Source organism: Carettochelys insculpta, chromosome 5, assembly GCF_033958435.1.
Source record: "Carettochelys insculpta isolate YL-2023 chromosome 5, ASM3395843v1, whole genome shotgun sequence".
In the NCBI taxonomy this organism is placed as follows: Eukaryota; Metazoa; Chordata; order Testudines; family Carettochelyidae; genus Carettochelys; species Carettochelys insculpta.
In genome coordinates this window covers 115,948,079-115,967,971 of record NC_134141.1, presented here as the reverse complement: position 1 = coordinate 115,967,971, position 19,893 = coordinate 115,948,079, and the positions used below count along the sequence as shown (strand labels likewise).

At 46.7% G+C, this 19,893-nt stretch overlaps 1 protein-coding gene across 1 annotated transcript in view; it reads right to left on the bottom strand.

Annotated features, from left to right (window-relative positions):
* Positions 1-209: 209 nt before the first annotated feature.
* Positions 210-19,893, bottom strand: part of ZBTB7C (zinc finger and BTB domain containing 7C) — a 173,344-nt gene continuing 153,660 nt past the window's right edge. The window contains exons 3-4 of the mRNA XM_074994354.1: positions 14,442-15,635; positions 210-846 (exon numbers count right to left, since the gene is read on the bottom strand). Of these exons, the coding sequence (XP_074850455.1) occupies positions 210-846; positions 14,442-15,619 (1,815 nt within the window). The 5' untranslated portion in view covers positions 15,620-15,635. The remainder of the gene's footprint in view (positions 847-14,441; positions 15,636-19,893) is intronic.

The following is a 19,893-nucleotide window of genomic DNA, read 5'->3' as shown; positions in this document are numbered from 1 at the left end:
CTAATACCAATGGTAGCACTTCACTCAGAAGAATGTCCATTGTCTACTTGGGTGTGGCACTGCCTACTGTCCTATAGCACCATCTACATGGGCGACCACTCATTTCTTTGGAGTGAGATGATGAGAGACAGTCGGTGAGAATCAGAGAGTCATTCATTTTTTAAGAATGGTACGGAAGGTACCACATTCCATGGTTGGGTTGAACTGGTTTAATTGCTAGCCTCAGAAATTGGGGTCATGTGGTTTAGTCCGGGCAGTCCATTGAACCCTGTGCTCCAAGGGTCAGGGAGAGGGAAGTACGGCCGTGCCGAGATGGTCTCATTATGGCCCAGGGCAAAGGCAAAGATGCTGCCATTCCTTTCCACATCCAGGTGCGTCCTCCCAAACAGCTTCATCTGGGTTTCTTCAAACTGGCTCTCTAGATCTTGCAGGTTTAGAGCGTTCTTGGCCCCGCTCATGAAGTGCTTGGGGCTGGGGCCTGGAAGGCACATGGCCGTGGTGCCAAGATGGCTGCTCATCTCCTCCAGAGTCGGAGGCATGAGGATGCTTTTCTCATTGGGCTGGCCATTCTGTGCAAACAGCAAACTGGCCGCCCTCCAGGCTGCGGGCTTGCGCCCCCTTCTGGGCCTGGAGATTCGACAGCTCTGCCGCTTGATGTGGCGATGGAGGTGGTCTGAACGAGTGAAGCTCTTGTAGCAGAATTCACACTGGTAAGGCCGGACGCCTGTGTGAATGCGCATGTGGTTCTTCAGGTCGTAGTTGTGCACAAATTTGGCATTGCAGTGTATGCAGAGGTATGGCCTTTCTCCTGTGTGCTTCCGCATGTGAATTTTTAGTTTGTCCTGCCTACAAAACAAAAGTCAAAGTCACCTGTTATCACTGAAGTACAGACACTTACAGGGGGGCCGTTACTTTAAGCCCTGAATTTAACCTTTACTTTTTAAAACATACAGAATATTGAAAAGGTGAGTGCCAGGGAGGAAGGATGGTTTTACGATTATCATCTGAGATTGGTGCTCAGATCCTAGCTCTGCCATCATCTTCCTCTGGACAGTGAACAACTAAGGCCCAGACCTCAGAAGTATGCAGGCACCTAACTCCCACTGATTTCACTGGGACTTAAGCACGTATGCACCTTTGAGGAACTAGACATAAGATGCAGTGATAACCTGGAAAGTTAGGTTAAAATTCATCCCTCCCTGTAACAAATACAAATTATTATATCATCGCCCACCTATTTGCTACAGATACTGTGCATAGTTTTTTGCTTTTTTCACTCTACACCCTCACTTTCCACGTGGGAGGTCAATTGGCTCCAAGTCTGTTTCCAAAATCTTGTGATATATGCGCATCTCTTGGGTTATTTGACAGTGGAAACTTCCTCATTAAATGCAAAAGGAGGAAACAGCTAAGACGCATCTCTTCAATTGATGGATCCAAGAAATCACCCAGCGTATAATGGCCAGGTGGAGGGGCAGCGGGGGGAGAGTGATGTTTGGGTAATTCCAAAAGTTAAAAAAATGAGCGTGTCTGCATATGTATATTAAATGCTTTACAGCTTGACTCCCTCCCCCAGCCACTGCATGTTGCTCATCTTCACCTGTCAGCTGTTCACAGAGATAGTTCCTGTCTGGGACCCAAAAATCCCCCAACTCTGATTCTAATATAAATGGTTAATAATAGTAACTTTAATATAATAATAGTATTTTCCTATACAGATTAGTTACTAAAGTGGGTTTACTGGAGAGACAAGCTGCACGGCATCCTGTGTAAAAGCATGGAAAAACCTAGTTGTTCTATTCTAGAAGAGTGAACTTTCACCCATCTGCAGAAGATCTCTGAAGTTCAGACCAGCCATGGCTCCAAAAGGCAGGGTATGTAGATGTGAAGCTCCACAACCTACACATTGTGGGACTGAACCTGTGCCAGCTTTGCATATACCACTGTAGAGAGGCTGTTTGTGGAGGATCAGAAGCTCAAGGCCTGACATTGGTGTGCATTTCTTTTCCAGCCCCAAGTTGGAAAACAACCATAGAGGAGCTGGGGAATTGCTGCAGGCCCTGCTGGTGGATCAGATTTTGTTCCACCCCAATCTCTGCACTATTCCCTCCTGCAAACCACATTTTCTATAGGGTTATGAATAAAATAACAAATAAAATAAAAATATATGGAGATATACATCTCGTAGAGCTGGAAGAGACCTTGGGAGGTCATGAAGTCCAGTCCCCTGCCCTCTTGGCAGGACCAAGTACCCTCCCCGACTTTTTTAAAAAAAAAATCTAATTGCCCCAGATCCCTAAATGGGCACCTCAAGGTTAGAGCTCACAACCCTGGATTTAGCAAGCCAATGGTCAAACCACTGAACTATCTCTCCTAACACAAATACCACTAGGAATGCAATCTGCTGAGGCTCAGCAGAGGTGTAGTGGTAAAGGCAGGGAGTGGAGCCATCACATATCAGAGTAGACCTGAGCATCTAGCATGGAGCAGTAGTAAATCCTACCTACTTCTGTCTCTTCCCTGCAACAGCCTTTACTGGCCAAGATCAAGCAGATACACCCCTGGTGGCATGGGTCCCACAGAAATAGTCCTGTAATCAGGGAGTTCCAACTACCCATGCATCTTTGCCCAGGAGCAGGGAAAGCAGAGACATTTAACTTTAAATCTTAACTTCTGAGCTCACACCCCAGCTACGGTTCCTAAGTCACAGCACGCAGTGGCATGGCAGACATCCACCCATGTGATGGCAGTGGCATCCAAGATTCTCATCCCCTTCAGATCTAAGCCCCCATGGCAGCATCACCACAGATCCTGACCTGACTGCTCCTCATTCACCTGCAGATAGTGAATAGATTCACTGGGTACATCGGTATCAGGGAGCAGTGGGCTAAGCTTCCCGACAGCATACGAGTGCATCTGCCCCAGTTGCTTTCAGCTCCATGCAGGCTTCAAGAGGCTCCATCCCATAGCAGACACATAGCTGTCTGCATGCTAACGCACAAGACCAATAGGGCAGTTAGCCTCTGGCCCCAGCAGGGGGCAGTACAGAGCCACACCAGCCCAGTGCCAGCTCAGGCAGGGATGGGGCAGATGGCTTTCCCGGGGCAGATGGCCTGTTGCCTCCCTGCCCCTTTAGAAGGATGAGGGCAGTCCCCTGACCTCAGGGGTTGCAATTGTGCAAGGTCCTTGTGCAGGAGATGCAAGGGGGACAGCAAAATTTCTTTGTGTTGTCCCCACTTTGCACCGATGTCAAAACCCAGCCTAAGGAACTCAGGTATAAGAATTTTAGCTGGGAACAATGCTCACACTACCTTTATGCAGAGACATTAGGGCTGGTGGAAAGTGGCGCATTTGCTGCCTATCTGTCTCTAGCTACAAGGGAGGTGTAACACCGGCAGCTGTTTCCACGTTGCTCCCACTGAGCCACATCCACCATATCGAGATGGAGCACTCCCTTGCCACGGGTGCCAGGCATCACCAACTGCAAACAAGCTTCTGGGCTCAATTCTGTGAAATACTGAACAGCTTCCAAGAGATACCATGAGCCTTCACCACCCTTTGACTTCAGCTCCCCAGAGCTGCCCCTTTAGAAGGGACTTTCCCTGCCTAGCGATAGCAATACTGCTCTGCATAGTGCTGCCTATTTGTTTCAAGTTCAAACTGTGCTCCTGAGCTTTCTCTGCCTGGGCTGGCTGTGGCTCAGAGCTCTGAGGAAGAAGTGTGTTCCCCAGAGGCAGGGTACAGTATTGATCATCAGCAACCAGAGGTGACTCCCAAGTCAGTGAGCTCCTGGGCAGGGGAAGGACTGCTTCTTCCTAGCCCCACTGGAGGCAAAAGTCAATTTGAAAGGGAAGGGGGACTCCAGAGCAATGACCCTGAGCACCTCTATGACCACGAGCTGTGGCTAGTGGGGCAGGTGAAGCTTGCAGCATGGCATGTGCAGCTTTTTAAAGGATGCAGCACTTCCACCTTCTATAGGGTAGGTGGGCAGCACATTGTCGAACCCACAGCAGCCTTAGTTTAGTGGGTCCTTTAGCTCAAGAAGTAGAGGCTTGAAAAGCCCACAGCCCCATGTTCAATTCCCCAGCTCCCTAGCGCTACACACGCAACAAATAAGAGGCTTGACTCTGCCCTATTACCACCACTGCTGTCTATGACATTCCACCTTTCCCTTGATGTTCTAAAGTGTACATCGCACTTAATGTTCTCTAGTTACAATATTTCATGATCTGCTGCAGCCCCACAATCACATCCTTCTGCTTTCTAATTCTGCACGTGGTTCCTACACCTTCAAAACTATGCATTTGAGAAGGATAAAAACAAAAAAATTAAACAATTTCCTGTAATCAAACCCAGAGGTTAACATGCACTGGGAGATAGGATGACGTTGGTGGGGTTAGAGAGACAAGGTGGATGAGATATTACCTTTTACTGGACCAACCACTGTTGGGGAGAGACAAGTTTTCGAGCCACTCTCACAAGCTTGTCTCTGTCACTACCCAACATTGGCCCAGTAAAAGCCATTATCTCATCCATTGGTCTGTCTAATCTCTTGGGACCAACATGGCTATCTCTGCACTTGGTGAGACTGGCACTGCCGATTAACACTTCCTGGTAAAACATAATTACCTGAGCTCCCTTCTAGCCCTCGAATTCTACAGTTCTATGAGAATATGGTGCTAAATTTTCCTCTCCTGTTATACTCCCACTGACCACTAGGTGTCTCGCGAGCTTGTTTTTAAATATGATGGTTCCATTTTCAATGTTTCAATGATTGTTGCAGAATATGGATATGTACCTTTTGCACTAGTTAGCTGTTTACAGTAATAGTCTAGGAGGTTTACACAAGGATTTACAATTTGGCATATACAGTAAACCTTCGATTTAATGGACCCTGATATAACGGACTTTGGAAATAACAGACGCTGCCTGCCAGCCCCTTACCCCAAATAAATGCTGGAGACTCACCAAAGCAGCCACCAGGGCTGGAGGAGCTGTTGGAGTGGCTGGGGCCGCCAGGGTGGGAGAGGCCACCATAGCAGCTGAGGCCACCAGGGCCAGAGGAGCCAGGGGGTGGGCTGTGGCGGGGCACAGGAGCTCTCGTCCCCCAGCCCCGTGTGTGTGTGAAGCATGTCAGGGTCCAGCTGCCGCTGCCTGCCATGGTGTCAGAGGCTGCTGCCCGCTGGCAGGCTGGGGCGGCTGTGCTCTGTCTTTGCCTTGGAGGCTCGGAGCTGGGGGCTGGAGAAGCCACAATGCCAAGAGCTGCAGGACATGGAAGGAGCCAGGCCAACATTCAGCTCCTCTCCTAGTATTTGGGAGAGGGAGATGGGGTGGGAGGGTCAGAATGGAGCAGGAGGGAGGAAGAGGAAAGGTGGAGCAGAAGTGAGTGATGGGCTGGAAAGGTCAGTGCATCATCATAGAGTATAACCATTTGGATATAACGGACTTTTGGCATTAACGGATGATCCTTCCCACCTATTAGTCCGTTAAATCAAGGATTTACTGTACATCAGACGAATTAAAGGGACATTGTTCAACTCCGAATTTAAAAATCAGAGATTTTTAAAAGCACCTATTGGATTTAGTAGCTGAATGACATTTATTTGTTAAAAATATATATATCCTTTTGGAAAAGTCTAAGACCAATAGAAACGTTTCCATGATTTTTTTAAATTAATAAACATTCTCCCGCAATGTTTGCACACCCCAACACTGCAGTGTAACGTCAGATCCTAAAAATTGCCCAGACTATTTATATTATCCAAAGGGAGGCCACTCTGCACTGGACAGGGAAAGATGGAAGGAAATAGTGAGAGAGGCATCAGACACCAATGGGCGCTGAGCCCACGGTTATTGATGATGATGATGATGATGATGATGAGAGAAACAAACTGCCTCAGCATAGGAAGTAAATCTGATTTCTGAAATCCTTTTGGTTTTATTTATCTAAAACGTTTGTAATGTGACGAAGATTTAAATAACGTTTCTATCCGAAAACCAAAAATGACATTAAAAAAACATTATTGAGGCTGCAAAGCCAAGCACTCAGAAGGTTAGGAAATGCCAGACTTAAGGCTGGCTGAGCTAACAGAGTAATTGATAGTAGTAATTGGCCGCAGCATCATTTCAGAAAAATTCTCAGGGAAAGCGAGAGGGATCCAGGTTACAGCAGCCTATAGAACATGGCTGTGATTATATTATACCCTGCAATGTGTGAGGGGAGCACAAAAATACAGCATATAAATCTATGGAAAATCAGGGACAAACCAAAGCTTGAGGTGCAGCTGCTCCTTTTTTGCCTAGCAAGTGAGGCCCTCAGTAGTCAGCTGTCACCCTCACAGGGACCAGCGCTAGCAGGTGTGGGCTTCTCTGCCAGGGGGGTCTCACAGATGTTTGCTGACAGCAGTGAAATGATAAAACTCTGGAATCTTGGGTTCTAGGCCAGCCTCTGGATGGCAGCGTGCTCTAGAGGGCGCAGATTTTCAGCTCATTTCCCCACTAAGGGCGACTTCCTTTGCCCAGTCCCCTCCAACATGTGTATAGCCCAGTCCTGTTCACCCTCTATCCCAGCTGCTTATCTTTGTCCCATTCTCGGAACCTAGTCAATCTGTCTCCTCTCCTCAGGCTTCTCATTCCAGACCCATTCTCCTTACCCAGCCAGGCGAGCCTCACCCTTTCAGACTCCCTGTCCCAGTCCTACTCCCAGTCTCCTCACTAAGCCATTACCAGCTCCCACCACCCCCCAGATCTTTGTCCAGTTAATCTCACTCTCCCCCTCTTTGTCCCTCATCTGATTTGTATCCCTGTCTCTCACATTCTCCATCCCCACCGGCTCTCTCTGCCCATCCCTTGCCTGGGGCACCCTAGTCTATTTCAGTATTCTTCCCCACAGATCCTTGGTCTTTGCCCAGCCAGTGCCCTATACTACGGATCTTAATGGTTAATTAGTTAGCCTCACCTCACAGGCAGGGGGCTGCTTCAGTACCTGCGGTGTCTGCACTGCAGTGGGAGGGTGGTGTTTCAGCCTGGCTAGAGCAACCCTCGCCTGTGGTGGGGGAGGGGGCAATCCACCCCAGTTGGGCTGAAGCAGCTCCGCCCCCCCCCCCCCCGCACGTATCTTCCTCTGCCTGTGTCTATATTATAAAATTCTGGCACCCAAGGTGCAAAGCAAAGGGTTCTTGATAGGTTAAAAATTATAGGACTATAAAAATGGATATATAAATAAATTGTATTGTTTTTAAATTCTATTGTATTGTAGGAGTATCGCTGACAGCAGAACCTAATTGCCATGCTGGAGTTTGCTATAGTTGCCTGATACTTTGTCAGTTGTCTCTATCTTTGCAAAACTTTAACTGCTTGAGGTGAAATTTTCCACCCTGAGTGTCTGTCCCCAGCAGCTTTAAAACATTCCAGCCAGAATGGTGCAGCTGTTTCCCAGAATGAGGCTAGGGAAAAACACAATGTTTTGCCAGCAACAAAGGGTCCTGTGGCACCTTATAGACTAACAGAAAAGTTTTGAGCATGAGCTTTCGTGAGCACAGACTCACTCCTTCAGATGCCATTGATTTTTAACATATTCGGCTGCCCTTTCCTTTGAAAGGCTCTAGCATCCCTGTGCTTTGGAGGAGGGACTGAAATTTGGCAGGGCGGCCGCCTTTGTGTCAGGGACATGCACTTTGCCTTCCCTGTGAAAATCCACCCAAATCTGGCCGAGCTATAATAAGCCTTTGAAAAAATCGCAATTTATATATGCGCCCCAGAAAAAGATTTTAGCAGCAAATTTTCCCGTAAGATAATAGCATTCCCCAGAGCCCAGCAGGACTGTGCTCTCAGGGACCTCTCTGCTAAGCAGAGGCAGAGGAGGAAGTTGCCTGATTCAAATGCAGATGGGACAGGAGCCGCTTTTGCAGGAGAGCTAGGGGATGGGGTGTAAACTGGGACAAGAAACCTGAAGTAGAGGAGACACTAAGGGCTTGTCTACACAGAATGGATCGATCCTCCAGGGCTCAATTTCACAAGCCTGGTAAAGATGCATGAAACTGATCTCTTTGGGGTCAGTAGTCGACCCCCTGTATTCTTCCTCTTGCAAGAAATAAGTGAGGTCGATGGGAGAAATGCTTTCATCGACCTGCCTCAGCGAGGACAGACTTTGCAGTCAGCTGCAGATATGTCGATTCTAGTTACACAATTGCCATAGCTGGAATTGCATATCTGCAGTAGACTATAAGGTCAGTTGAAGACCTGTCCTGTGACTGGAGGCTGGTAGGAGGGCAGAAGAGAGGGAAACAGACTGGGAGTTGGGGTGGAGGGAACTGGGACTGACTGGGGAGACTGGGGCTGAGAACCAGCTGGGGGGTGGGGAAGACTGAGAAAGAGCTGGGATGGGGGGTAGGGATGTAAAATCCAGTTTAATTAGATAACCAGTTAAATGTGAAGTTGTGCTCTCCCTCCCACCATGCTCCTGGGTCCACAGCACCTCTTGGTCCACTGACTGTCAGGAAGAGACAGTCTGGATTGTTTAGCACATGCTTCTATAATGTGACTTACAGGAATAGGCTATAGACAGCTGTTGCAGTTGCCAACACTCCAGCATTGGCCTGGAGCCTCCAGAAACTCAAGAATGCTCTTTAATTAAAGATGATGTCATCTGATTAAATCTATGTGACTACATCCACCCAAAATTGGCAGCCTTAACAGGTGTCAATGGAAGCCAGTGTTTATACAGCAGAAGGGTTTCATTGGTTTGCTTTACTATTTTATTCACACAAAAATTCTCATTTCCCCCCTTTCTTAACATTTAAAGCTCTCTCAGATCATTTGAAAGGTCTGAGAGATGCACAAAGAACTTACGGAACCCTTGAATCTGATGCGTCTTATCCACCCTTTCCTTCTTTGGTTTGTCACACTCACCAGACACACCTTGGTTTAAAAGAGGCCCGAGTCTGGCACAGACTTCTGCAGGTGTTTGCCTGTGAACAGTCCCCCTTGAAGTCAATGGGAACAGTTAGTGTGTAAAGTTAAGCATGAGTCTTCGGAGAACTGAGGCCTTAGATGAGAAAATCTTTGGGACACAAAGTTGTCTACCTTGGTGTGTATACCGCACCTCGCACAGAAGGGCCTTGTTTGCTGCCACCTCATCAATAGTAACAACAATACACTAAAGAAGGCATCTTTCTGGCACAAAGAATCTCTCCTTGAGAAGCCAAGACCTGGCTTGGACCAGCAGGCTACAACAATGCAGGAAATGGGACAGCTAGCACGTTGGCAGTTTCCTCCTGTCCTTCAAACTTTCAAAAACAAGATTAGAAACTAAGTTATCGTCATAAAAAAAAAAACTATTAAATTAGCTGTTTCTTGCAATCGGATTTACACAGAAACAAGGCAGGGGGCTGCTCCAGCTGCAGAACTGGGGCCTTAATCTATTTTAAGCTGGAGGAGATTCCCTGAGTTCTGTAGGGTTCCCAGACTGCTGTAGCAGCAGTTGGCAGATATCTGTTCAGGAATCAGAGGAATCCTTTCAGAGATATCACAACCACCCTTGTTTGGGTTTAAGAGGTAATCAATCACAACTGGTCAACATTAAACCAATATTACAGTGAAAACACACCTAGCCTTCTTTGTAACAGACAAACAAAACAACCTGCATTAGTTAAAGCTATTTCAAATTCTTTACAAAAATCTCAAGGATTTTAAAACCCCACTTTATTCAGTGCATCAGAGAGGGAAGAGGGAAAAGCTGTTAGTGTTGTGTGATTAGATAATATGATCTTCGGGCAGATCCTGCAAAAACTTAGGTATGCAAACTTTATTCACAGGGACAGCAATCAAAGGCAGTACATTTACATACCTGCATAATTCTAGACAGGGTTAGGGCTATAGTTTTTCTTGACTTTCTTTGCTATCACTTTAGTTAATTTCTGCTTTTGTATATGAATTTAGAAGTAATGTAATATAGAATATCTATGTGTCAAAGCAGAATATGTAACGCAGAACCCTGACACTACAGAGTGACAAAACCAGAACCATTCATCCAAGCCCCTTTGAACTCTCAAGCTTGGATAACTGGGTCCTGGATCAGAGCCATCTCTTGTGGTGGTTATACAAAACTAAAGCAGTCTTCAGAACCAGTCTGTACTACTGTGTACAGTACAACATGGCTATGTCTGCACTGCAGAGCTATTTCTGGATACCGAGGTACCCCAAAATCGCTACTCCGTGTCTATGAAATGCACCCGTTTTTTCAAAATAATGGGTGTACTATTTTGGCATCCCTGCACTCCTCGTTGCAGGAGGAATAGGGGATGCCTCAAAATAGCGCTATTTTTTGACATTTGGTGCTGTGTAGACAGCGCCAAATCCTGACATAGCCATAGTGCAAACTGCCTATCTTATTTCGAGTTTAGGGCACAGTGTAGTCATAGCTCATGAGAAAACACATAAGGCCGGAGTCCAGCGAGAATTATACATGCAGAAGATGTTCAGAATCAGGCCTTCACGGCCCAAACTGAAATCTGCCCTTCACCTTCCACTGGACAGGCAGGTTTTGCAAAAGCGCATAGCACTGGCCTAATCTTCCTCCAACTGCAGCGGGTGGGAAGCACCCTGCATTGGCCGAACTCTTTCTGGTTATGTCTACAGGGTGAGCTGGTCTCAAAATAATTTATGCAATTTGTGCTATGCAAATTGAGTAAATTATTTCAAAATCCCTGATTCCGAACATGGTGCCATCCAAATGGCATCGAAGTTCCAAATAAGCAGCCATTCTGAAAGTCCCATTACGTGTCCTACGATGAAGGGTACTGGAATCAGAATACTGCGCTTGAAACAGCAGCACTATTTCGAGCGCCGTGAAAAGCCACAGCGTTGCTATTTTAGGATACACCTGTGTCCCAAAATAGAAGTCGCTGGGTAGACATAGCCTCTGTTACCAATGGGAAAACACCCATTGTCTTCCACAGGGCTGGTGACAGACTTTGCCAGGCCTTGGGCAATGCGGGGAGACAACCTTAGCTCTGGTTCCCTGGAAGGGGTGGGGTCTCGGGTGGAAAGGGTGGGGCCTCAAGTGGAAGGGGCAGGGCTAGGGGCATCCAGCCCTTACCACCACATGAGACACACCCTCAGCGCTGCCCAGAACATAGGCTCCAGCAGCAATTTGAAAGGTTCTCTTAAATTGCTGGGCCCTGTGGCAACTGCCCCCTCTGTCTCCCTGGTGGAAGTTCTGCTATTCTATGAGAGCAAAGTCAGATCAATGCCGAGTACATTTGGAAACCACACCCCACAACTTCTGGAAAAGCTACATCCCCATTAAAGTGAGTTGAGAACAAGCTCATATAAATATATGTGCAGTACGCAGAATGCTGGGACTCAGACTTGGCTGAGCCCTCTAATTACTACCACAATATAAATGATTAATAACAATGAAGATACCATTAAGTGTCATTTCTCATTTTACGGGAATTGCTCACTAAAGGGACAAATTCTGTCTCCGCTGTGTGCTCAGCTCCCACTGAAGTCACTGGAGGGACCACATGAGCATCCCGGATCAGAATTTGGTCCAGGATGTTTTTCTAATGTAGCAGGATGGCACATGAGCTGCCACAAGCTACAGCATAAGAATTAGGATCAGTTGCCTCTGATACTCTGTCAGCTGGTTGCAGAGGGGCACGAGTTTGGGGAGAGGAGGGGAAGAGCACACAGGACAGACAATGCAATATGGAGCTTCTCAGCAGCAGGCTGTTGGTTCACTCTGCAGTACAGCCCAGTGGTCAGAGCACGATAACTGGGATGCTGAACCCTTAGCTTCTACTCCCCAGTCAGCTGCTGGCTGGTGAGGTGACTGTGGGCAAGTCACTTCACCTGTTTCCCCATGTGTCAAATGGAGACAACGATACTGATCAGCTTGTTAAAGTGCTTTGAGATACATGGTTTGTACAGCACCTAGCACAAGGCTGGTCTATGACTGGGGTTCCCATGTGTTACGGTAACATAAATAAAATGGATGAAAAATGTGACATAAGAGCAAGTTATGTCTGATGGCGCATGAGAACTCTGTCTGGGGTCTAAGCCATGTTTCCTACAGGCAGTTATACATAGCACCAGCCCAACCACACCTGACAGTCATTGGCATTAGTGGCAGTGGTCTAAACACAAGGCTGGCCAAACACTGGATGGGCATGAAAAATGTAAACAGTCCCTAGAAGTCAGGGGGAGGCCTATTTGTAAGCCTTGATGGGGAAGTTTGCACTACTGTTTCCTGTTGTGTAGTGCAATGGAAGTTGTATGCATCCAGTCCTCACAGTTCAGAGTTTTTCAGTTGCACTGACATGTAGATAAGTATAGGGTGACACCGGCAGTAGGGACAAATTACCTGGATTCACTAAATTCACGCAGGTAATTAGCCTTTCCCTTTAAACATCAGGGTTAGCCAGATCACAATGTCTACACTGGTGGGTGGCACAACATGCAACATATTCAAATGCAGTATCAGCTGTGTTAATGCAGCATGGCATGGAAATTTACTTTCAGGTCCAATCCCCATGGTCTGCGCAGACTGTATTTGAATATTATCACAGGGACAAAGGAAGAAAAGGCAGGCTGAGTGCTGATGCACCATGGGTATCTGTCCATTGTCAGGCACTCTGCTCCTCCGACTGTTCATGTTATTTTCAAACAGCTCGCTCACCCAAGCCTAGCAGGGTGTTCTCTCCCTCACCTTTGGAAGCTGAAATACCAGGCTGTTGTCAGAAAGCTTTATTATGGCAAAGATTCTACTTCTTAGACATTAATTATCCTCAGCAAGAACAGATCCCGCAATCTGCTTGCCTCTGCTTGTGTATGTAATTGGCCAAGTTTTTCAGAGAGCAGCTGCATGGTGCAGTATCTGTGTCACTGACTTAGAGCACCAGGGGCTTAATCCCTGCTCATTTACATCCTCCAGGGGCCCTGGTGAGGTCAACAAAAGTGCAATGGTGCAAATCACCACAGAATTTGGACCTGGTCTTTGCTGATTTCATGCTTGTCTCCATGGGGAATGTGCACCCTGTTAGAAAACTTGGTAAGTTACACCTTATAATTGGAGAGAGAAGGCAGGTGAGCTCATATGTTTTAGTGGGCCAACTTCTGCTGGTGAATGAGACTGGCTTTCGACCTACACAGAGCTTTTCTTCAAGGCCAGGAAGAAGGAGAAGTCTGTCTGCGTATCTCAAAAACTTGTCTTTCCCCAGCTGAAAGTTAGCCCAATAAAAGATATGATTTCACCCACCTTGTCTGTCAAATAGCCTGGGATCACCACCACTGCATCAGCCCAGCAAACAGTGGTATAACTAACACAATCTCAGCCTTAGCATGGAGAAGGACAGTTGTGATTAACATGTGGTAGCTGGCTGTGGTACACATACAGGCTAAAAATGTTAATCAGGTGCTAATTAGCATTCTTCCCACTATGTCTACACTGCAGGGTTTTTCAGAAGTAACTTATTTTGACATGCTAACATTGAAATAAGTTATTTCTGAAAAGAATGTTCACTCTGCAAGAGTATTTAAAAATTAAGCATTCACATCAGCAAGCCCAACTTTGAAATAAGAGAAATGATGGGATGCTTCTATGGCAGCCAATTAAGTCATAATTACCTCTGCTTAGTACACACTGAGTCAATTTCAAAATTGAAAGGGGTGGGGGAATGGAGAAAGTTGTCTGTTTTGGTGGAGTTACTATTGCAATTTGAATGCTCTGTTATTCCAGAATAACAAGTTTTGAAGTGTAGACACAAGGGTTTTTTCTGGAAAAAGGGGTTTTCCAGCCCCTCCTCCCAAAAAAATTCAGTGTAGACAAGCCCCCCCAGTGAATTACAAATAGTTAGGGTCCTGATCAAAATTCCATGAAGTCAACAGAAATCCCATTAATTTCAGTGAGCTTTGGAACAATCCCTAGATTATCTAGCCAGTCAAAAACATTTTAGCCAGAAACATCCAATGATGTGTCACACCTGTTTCTGCAGTGCTTCCTCCATGGATTCCATGCTGGTAAATGATAACCTGGTGGAAATGTTACATACCTTTATTTACACTTTTGTCTAGTGAGCAGCTATATAGGTAACTTAGCAGCTGATTCCAAAACTCACTACAATCAATGGAAGCTTTCTATTGACTTCAATTTGCCTTGTTTCAGGCCTATTTCCTGGTTTTTCACTTTACTCTTAAGTCAAAGGCAACATTGCTTTAACGTCTGTGTCTCCATGGAGCTGCTTTACTGAGATCTTTCACCTTTTCTGCTACAGCCCTAGCCTGCCATGGACTCATGGATACGACGCGGTGTCTATCAATAGCATGTATGACTAGCAACCTATATTGCTGGCCTCAATAAATCCATTAGTGCTTTATTCGGTTGTTGGCCCCCTTGTTTTGCTGACTTGCTAAATCCAACAGTAATAACTGATGCACACCTGGTAAAACGAACTTCACAGATAGTGCACATATATGGCTTTTCTCCTGTGTGGGTTCTCATGTGCCGGGGCAACTTCCCTGCCCCCATGATGACTTTGTTACAGATGGGACACTGCTGAGATGCCTTGGGTTTCATCTTCCTTTCTTCCTCCAGGGGCCATGGAGGGAACACTCCTCCCAGGTGGGTGGCACTTATAAAGTTGAGATAGGCATTATAGTCATTTTCTGCCTTAATGTGCCCTAAATGACCTCCTGGATTGCCGACAAACATGTCCTTGAAGAAGTCATTAGGGAAAGGAACTGGAGGGGGTTCCTCCTTCTCCTCCTCCTTAATCTTTCTCTTTTTGATCACCAGGTCCAAAGGGCCATTGTCCATCTGCTGCTCTTCCAGCGGAGAAAAGGAACTGAAATTTCCATGCCACAGGTGGGGAAAGAAGCCTGGTGTGAATGGAGATAGGGCTGTCCGACTTTCTGGAATGTTTGTTTTAGGGTACAAATTTTCCCGAAGTAGGGACTCAATGGAAAAGTCTCGTATCATGCCCAAATGGCTGGCAGAGCTATTGGCTGGGTAGTGATTTGAGAAGTCTCTAGGGGCTTCTGTGTATGTTTCTTCGGTAAGGTCAGACTTTGAAGGGCTTTGGTGACAGTGTACTTCTTGGACATCCGCTAGGGTCTCCTGATTCACAAAATCTTCCACTTCCTCCTCCTCCTCTTCATCATCCTCATCCTCATCTTCCTCATCCTCATCATCTTCATCCTCTTTATCTTCTTCCTCTTCAGCTTCTCTGTCAGGCTCCATGATTTCAAGGCATACATTGATGATGCACTGGATTTCCAGCATCTTGGCAGCATTGAGGATATGCTTGACATTGGAGGAGGTGATGGTGAGGGTTGAAGTGTAGGCAAACTCTAGGATAGCAGAAAGTGCTTCAGGCTTGACAAAGTCAATCTCGTAAACATAGGGCTGGTCTGTTAAAGTGCCAGTAGTGAAGAGTTTTTTAAAGTATTTGCTGCAGGCTGCAAGGACAGACCTGTGGGTCCTGTACTCTTGGTCCTGGACAATGAGGATGACGTCACAGAGAAAGCCATCATGCCGCTGTTCATTTAAACCGCAAAGGACTTCACTGCTGTGATTTGGGAATGGGATCCCAATAAGATCTTCAATGCCATTGGCCATATTCTCATTTAGAGGCCTAGAACAAAATACAAACAGCAAGAAATTAGAGAGCAGATCTCTGGGTATCTGTAAAGTTGACTCGGCCATGCTCACCTCTTCTTCTCTCTTGCTTCCCCACTTCTCACTTCTCCTCTCGCCAAAATGCTGCTACAAAATCCTCTCCTGCTCCCACAGCTCCCTATACATTATGCAGCTGTGTGAGAGTCAGGTGATGTCTACACTAGGCAAAGTAAGTTGACCACAGATAGGCAATTCTAACTACGGGAATTGCTTAATTACAATTGGCGTATCTGCACTTAGCTTACCTGGTTGTCCTTATTGAAGAAGATTGATGGGAGAGTTTCTCCCGCTGACCTCCCTTACTCCTTGTGTCTCGCGAGGCGTACAGGGTTTGATTGTGACCCCTGAGAGATCAATTTTGCGTGTCCCTACCAGATGCATGAAATTGAACCCTGGAAGATCGACCGTGAGTGAGTTGATATTTGAGGCTAATGTAGACATAGCCTCAGGCTCCTCACAGCCCTTCACGATCTGGTCTCCACTTCGCCCTGTATTCACCGCTTTCTTCCCTCAGCCCTCTCTCTTCTTCTCCCCTTTCCACTCTCTGCTTCCTGCCTGCTTTCAGGCGGTTCCCTACGACTGGAACAATTTCCTGTGCCTTCGCCCTCTCTCCTCCTCTACAGCCCCACTGCTTGAATCCTGTCCCATTGATTTCTCCCCAGTGATGGCTCCCACACCTTCCCAGCTCCAAATCATTGTCTGTGTTTGTTTTGCCTAAGCTCCCTGTGTTTTGCCAAGCACTGTGGCCATTTGTATTGCTCTCTGCATAAGTATGAATAATAAAAGCATGCCCAGTATGCTATGATCGACATGGCATGACTAGTTTCTTTCTCCTGCATTGTTTTTAGCACTGTGACGCACATCATACTTTGCCTGCACAATTGTCCCATACTGCCTTGGCATGGATAGATAATCCAATGAACACACACAAGGAGGGCAAACAGCCAAATGTTTGAGATGTCCTACTGATCAGGGAGCTGGGAGAGAGGAGGACTGGACAACTGGCTAAGCAGCAAACCCAGTGAAAGGATCCCAACATCTACAACCATGCACCTGCCTTGGCTGCTGGCAAAGGTGAGACATGGCTAACTGTGATTAGTAATGGAGTATAACCATGTGGCTTGTGGGCAAGCACCATGCTGAGAACCAACAGTGCAATGAACTGAGGATGGAGTAGCCGCATGAATGGGGTGTAACACGTAAGGCTTTGCCTCCTTGGCATGACGGCTGTGTCACTGACATGTCTCTCAGAGTATTATCAAATCCATTCTGCTACGGTTCCAAGGCCTCCCTCACTCCCAGGCAGCTTGTGCTTCAAAAGGGGATTTGGAAAGAAAAAGCCTACATCCCAAACTGAAAACCTGATATTAATGGAGTCCTCGGAGTGTTATCTGTCAGATGTTTCCTCCTTCCTATGGTTCCAACATAGCCTCCGCTTGTGTATCCCAGAAAACAGGAGGCATTTCCTCCAGCTGGCCAGGGATACATTAACACTGTCACATGCAGAAGAGATTTCTGGAACAGAGTCCCTTTGGCTCTGTTAACCCATTAGCAATGCGAGCCACAGAAAGAGAGAAAAGTATCAGAGAGGTAGCCATGTTAGTCTGTAGCTTCGAGAACAACAAGAAGTCCTGTGGCACCTTATAGACTAAAAGATATTTTGGAGCATAAGCTTTCGTGGGCAAAGACCCACTTCATCAGATGCATGAGTGGGGGGGGTGGTTTCAGAGGGGTATTTAAAGAGTTGGGTCCCAGTAAGAGGCAGCGCCAGAGCTGACAAGGTCTATTCAGCAAGGGGGAAATGGCCCAGTATTAACTGTACTTATCAAAAGAGCAAAAAACAAGTTAGATCAGACAGGGGGATGTGAGCCTTTGTCAGAGTCTAATGGGGAGATATTAGCACCCAGAGCAGAGAAACTGCCTTTGGAAGCTGCGAGCCGCTCCCAGTCTCTGTTTAATCCATGGTTAATGGAGTCAAATTTGCAAATAAATTGCAACTCAGAGATTTCTCTCTCCATTTGGAAAAGCGGCATCACTAACCCCATAACCTCAGCCGTGCAGAACACAACACCATCAGCAGCCTCAGAAACAACTCTGACATTGTCATCCAAAAGGCCAACAAGGGAGGCGCTGTTGTCATCATGAATAGGACAGACTATCAAAAGGAGGCTGCCAGGTAACTCTCCAATACCACATTCTACAGGCCTCTGTCCGAGGATCCCACTGAGGAATACACAAAGAAATTACAGCATCTGCTCAAGACCGTCCCTGTAAAAACACAGGAACAGATTTACACAGACACACCCCTTGAACCCAAACCAGGTTTATTCTACCTGCTACCCAAGATTCATAAACCTGGAAATCCCGGACGCGCCATCATCTCAGGCATTGGTACCCTCATCACAGGATTGCCTGGACATGTGGACTCTCTACTTAGACCCTATGCTACCAGCAACCCCAGCTTTCTTTGAGATACCACCGGCTTCCTCAGGATACTACAATCCATTGGTGACCTTCCTGAAACCACCATCCTGGCCACCATGGATGCAGAGGCCCTTTATACCAATATCTCACATGAAGATGGACTCCAAGCTGTTAGGAACATTTTTCCTGATGAGATCGAGGCACAAATGGTGGCAGAGCTTTGTGACTTTGTCCTCACCCTCAACTATTTCAGATTTGGGGACAAATTATACCTTCAAATCAGTGGTACTGCTGTGGGCACCTGCATGTCCCCACAGTAAGCCAACATTTTTATGGCTGACCTGGAACAACGCTTTCTCAGTTCTTGTCCCCTAGCGCCTCTGCTGTACCTGCGCTACATTGATGACATCTTCATCATCTGGACCCAGGGGAAGTAGGCTCTTGAAGAGTTCCACTGTGATTTCAACAGTTTCCACCCCACCATCAACCTTAGCCTGGACCAGTCCACACAAGAAATTCACTTCCTGGACACTACTGTGCAGATAAGCAATGGTCACATAAATACCACCCTATATCGAAAACCCACGGACAGCTATGCTTATCTACACGCCTCCAGCTTCCATCCAGGGCATACTACATGATCCATTGTTCACAGCCAGGCACTAAAGTACAACCGTATTTGCCCTGATCCATCAGACAGAGGCAAATATCTACAAGACCTTTACCAAGCTTTCCTCAAACTACAATACCCACCTAAGGAAGTGAAGAAACAGACTGACAGAGCCAAATGGGTACCCAGAAGCCACCTGCTACAAGACAGGCCTCGCAAGGAAAACAAGAGAACACCACTGACCATCACATACAGCCCCCACCTAAGGCCTCTTCAGCACATCATCAGTGATCTGCAACCCATCCTGAACAATGATCTTTCACTCTCACAGACCTTGGGAGGCAGGCCTGTCCTCGCCTACTGACAGCCTGCCAACCTTAAACAAATCCTCACCAGCCACTACAAATCACAAACCAGTGACTCTAGGCCTGGAATCAGCCCCTGCAACAGTTCTCACTACCAACTCTGCTCACATATCTACACCAGTGACATCATCACAGGACCTAACATCAAGCGTACCATCAGGGGCTCCTTTATCTGCACATCTACTAATATAATATATGCCATCATGAGCCAGCAATGCCCCACTGCAATTTACATTGGCCAAACTGGACAATCTCTACGTAAAAGAATAAATGGACATAAATCAGACATCAGGAATGGTAATGTACAGAAGCCTGTGGGGGAACACTTCAATCTCCCTGGACATTCATTAGCAGATTTAAGGGTGACAGTCCTGAAACAAAAAAATTTCAAAAATCAAATGGAGAGACAGATCTCTGAGCTGCAATTTATCTGCAGATCTGACTCCATTAACCATGGATTAAACAGAGATTGGGAGTGGCTTGCAGCTTCCAAAGGCAGCTTCTCTGCCCTGAGTGCTAATATCTCCCCATTAGACTCTGACAAAGGCTCACACCCCCCTGTCTGATCTGACTTGTTTTTTCCTCTTTTGATAAGTACTGTTGATACTGGGCCATTTCCACCTTGCTGAATAGACCTTGTCAGCTCTGGCCCTCCCTCTTACTGGGACCCCACTCTTTAAATACCTCTCTGAAACCACGCCCCAATCATGCATCTGATGAAGCAGAAAGAGAGAGAGTATTCCTGCCATTTCATCACCAAGGCCCCAGCCTAGCAGTTCTCAGTCAAGCAACACTCCCACTGCATGGCTAGAGCT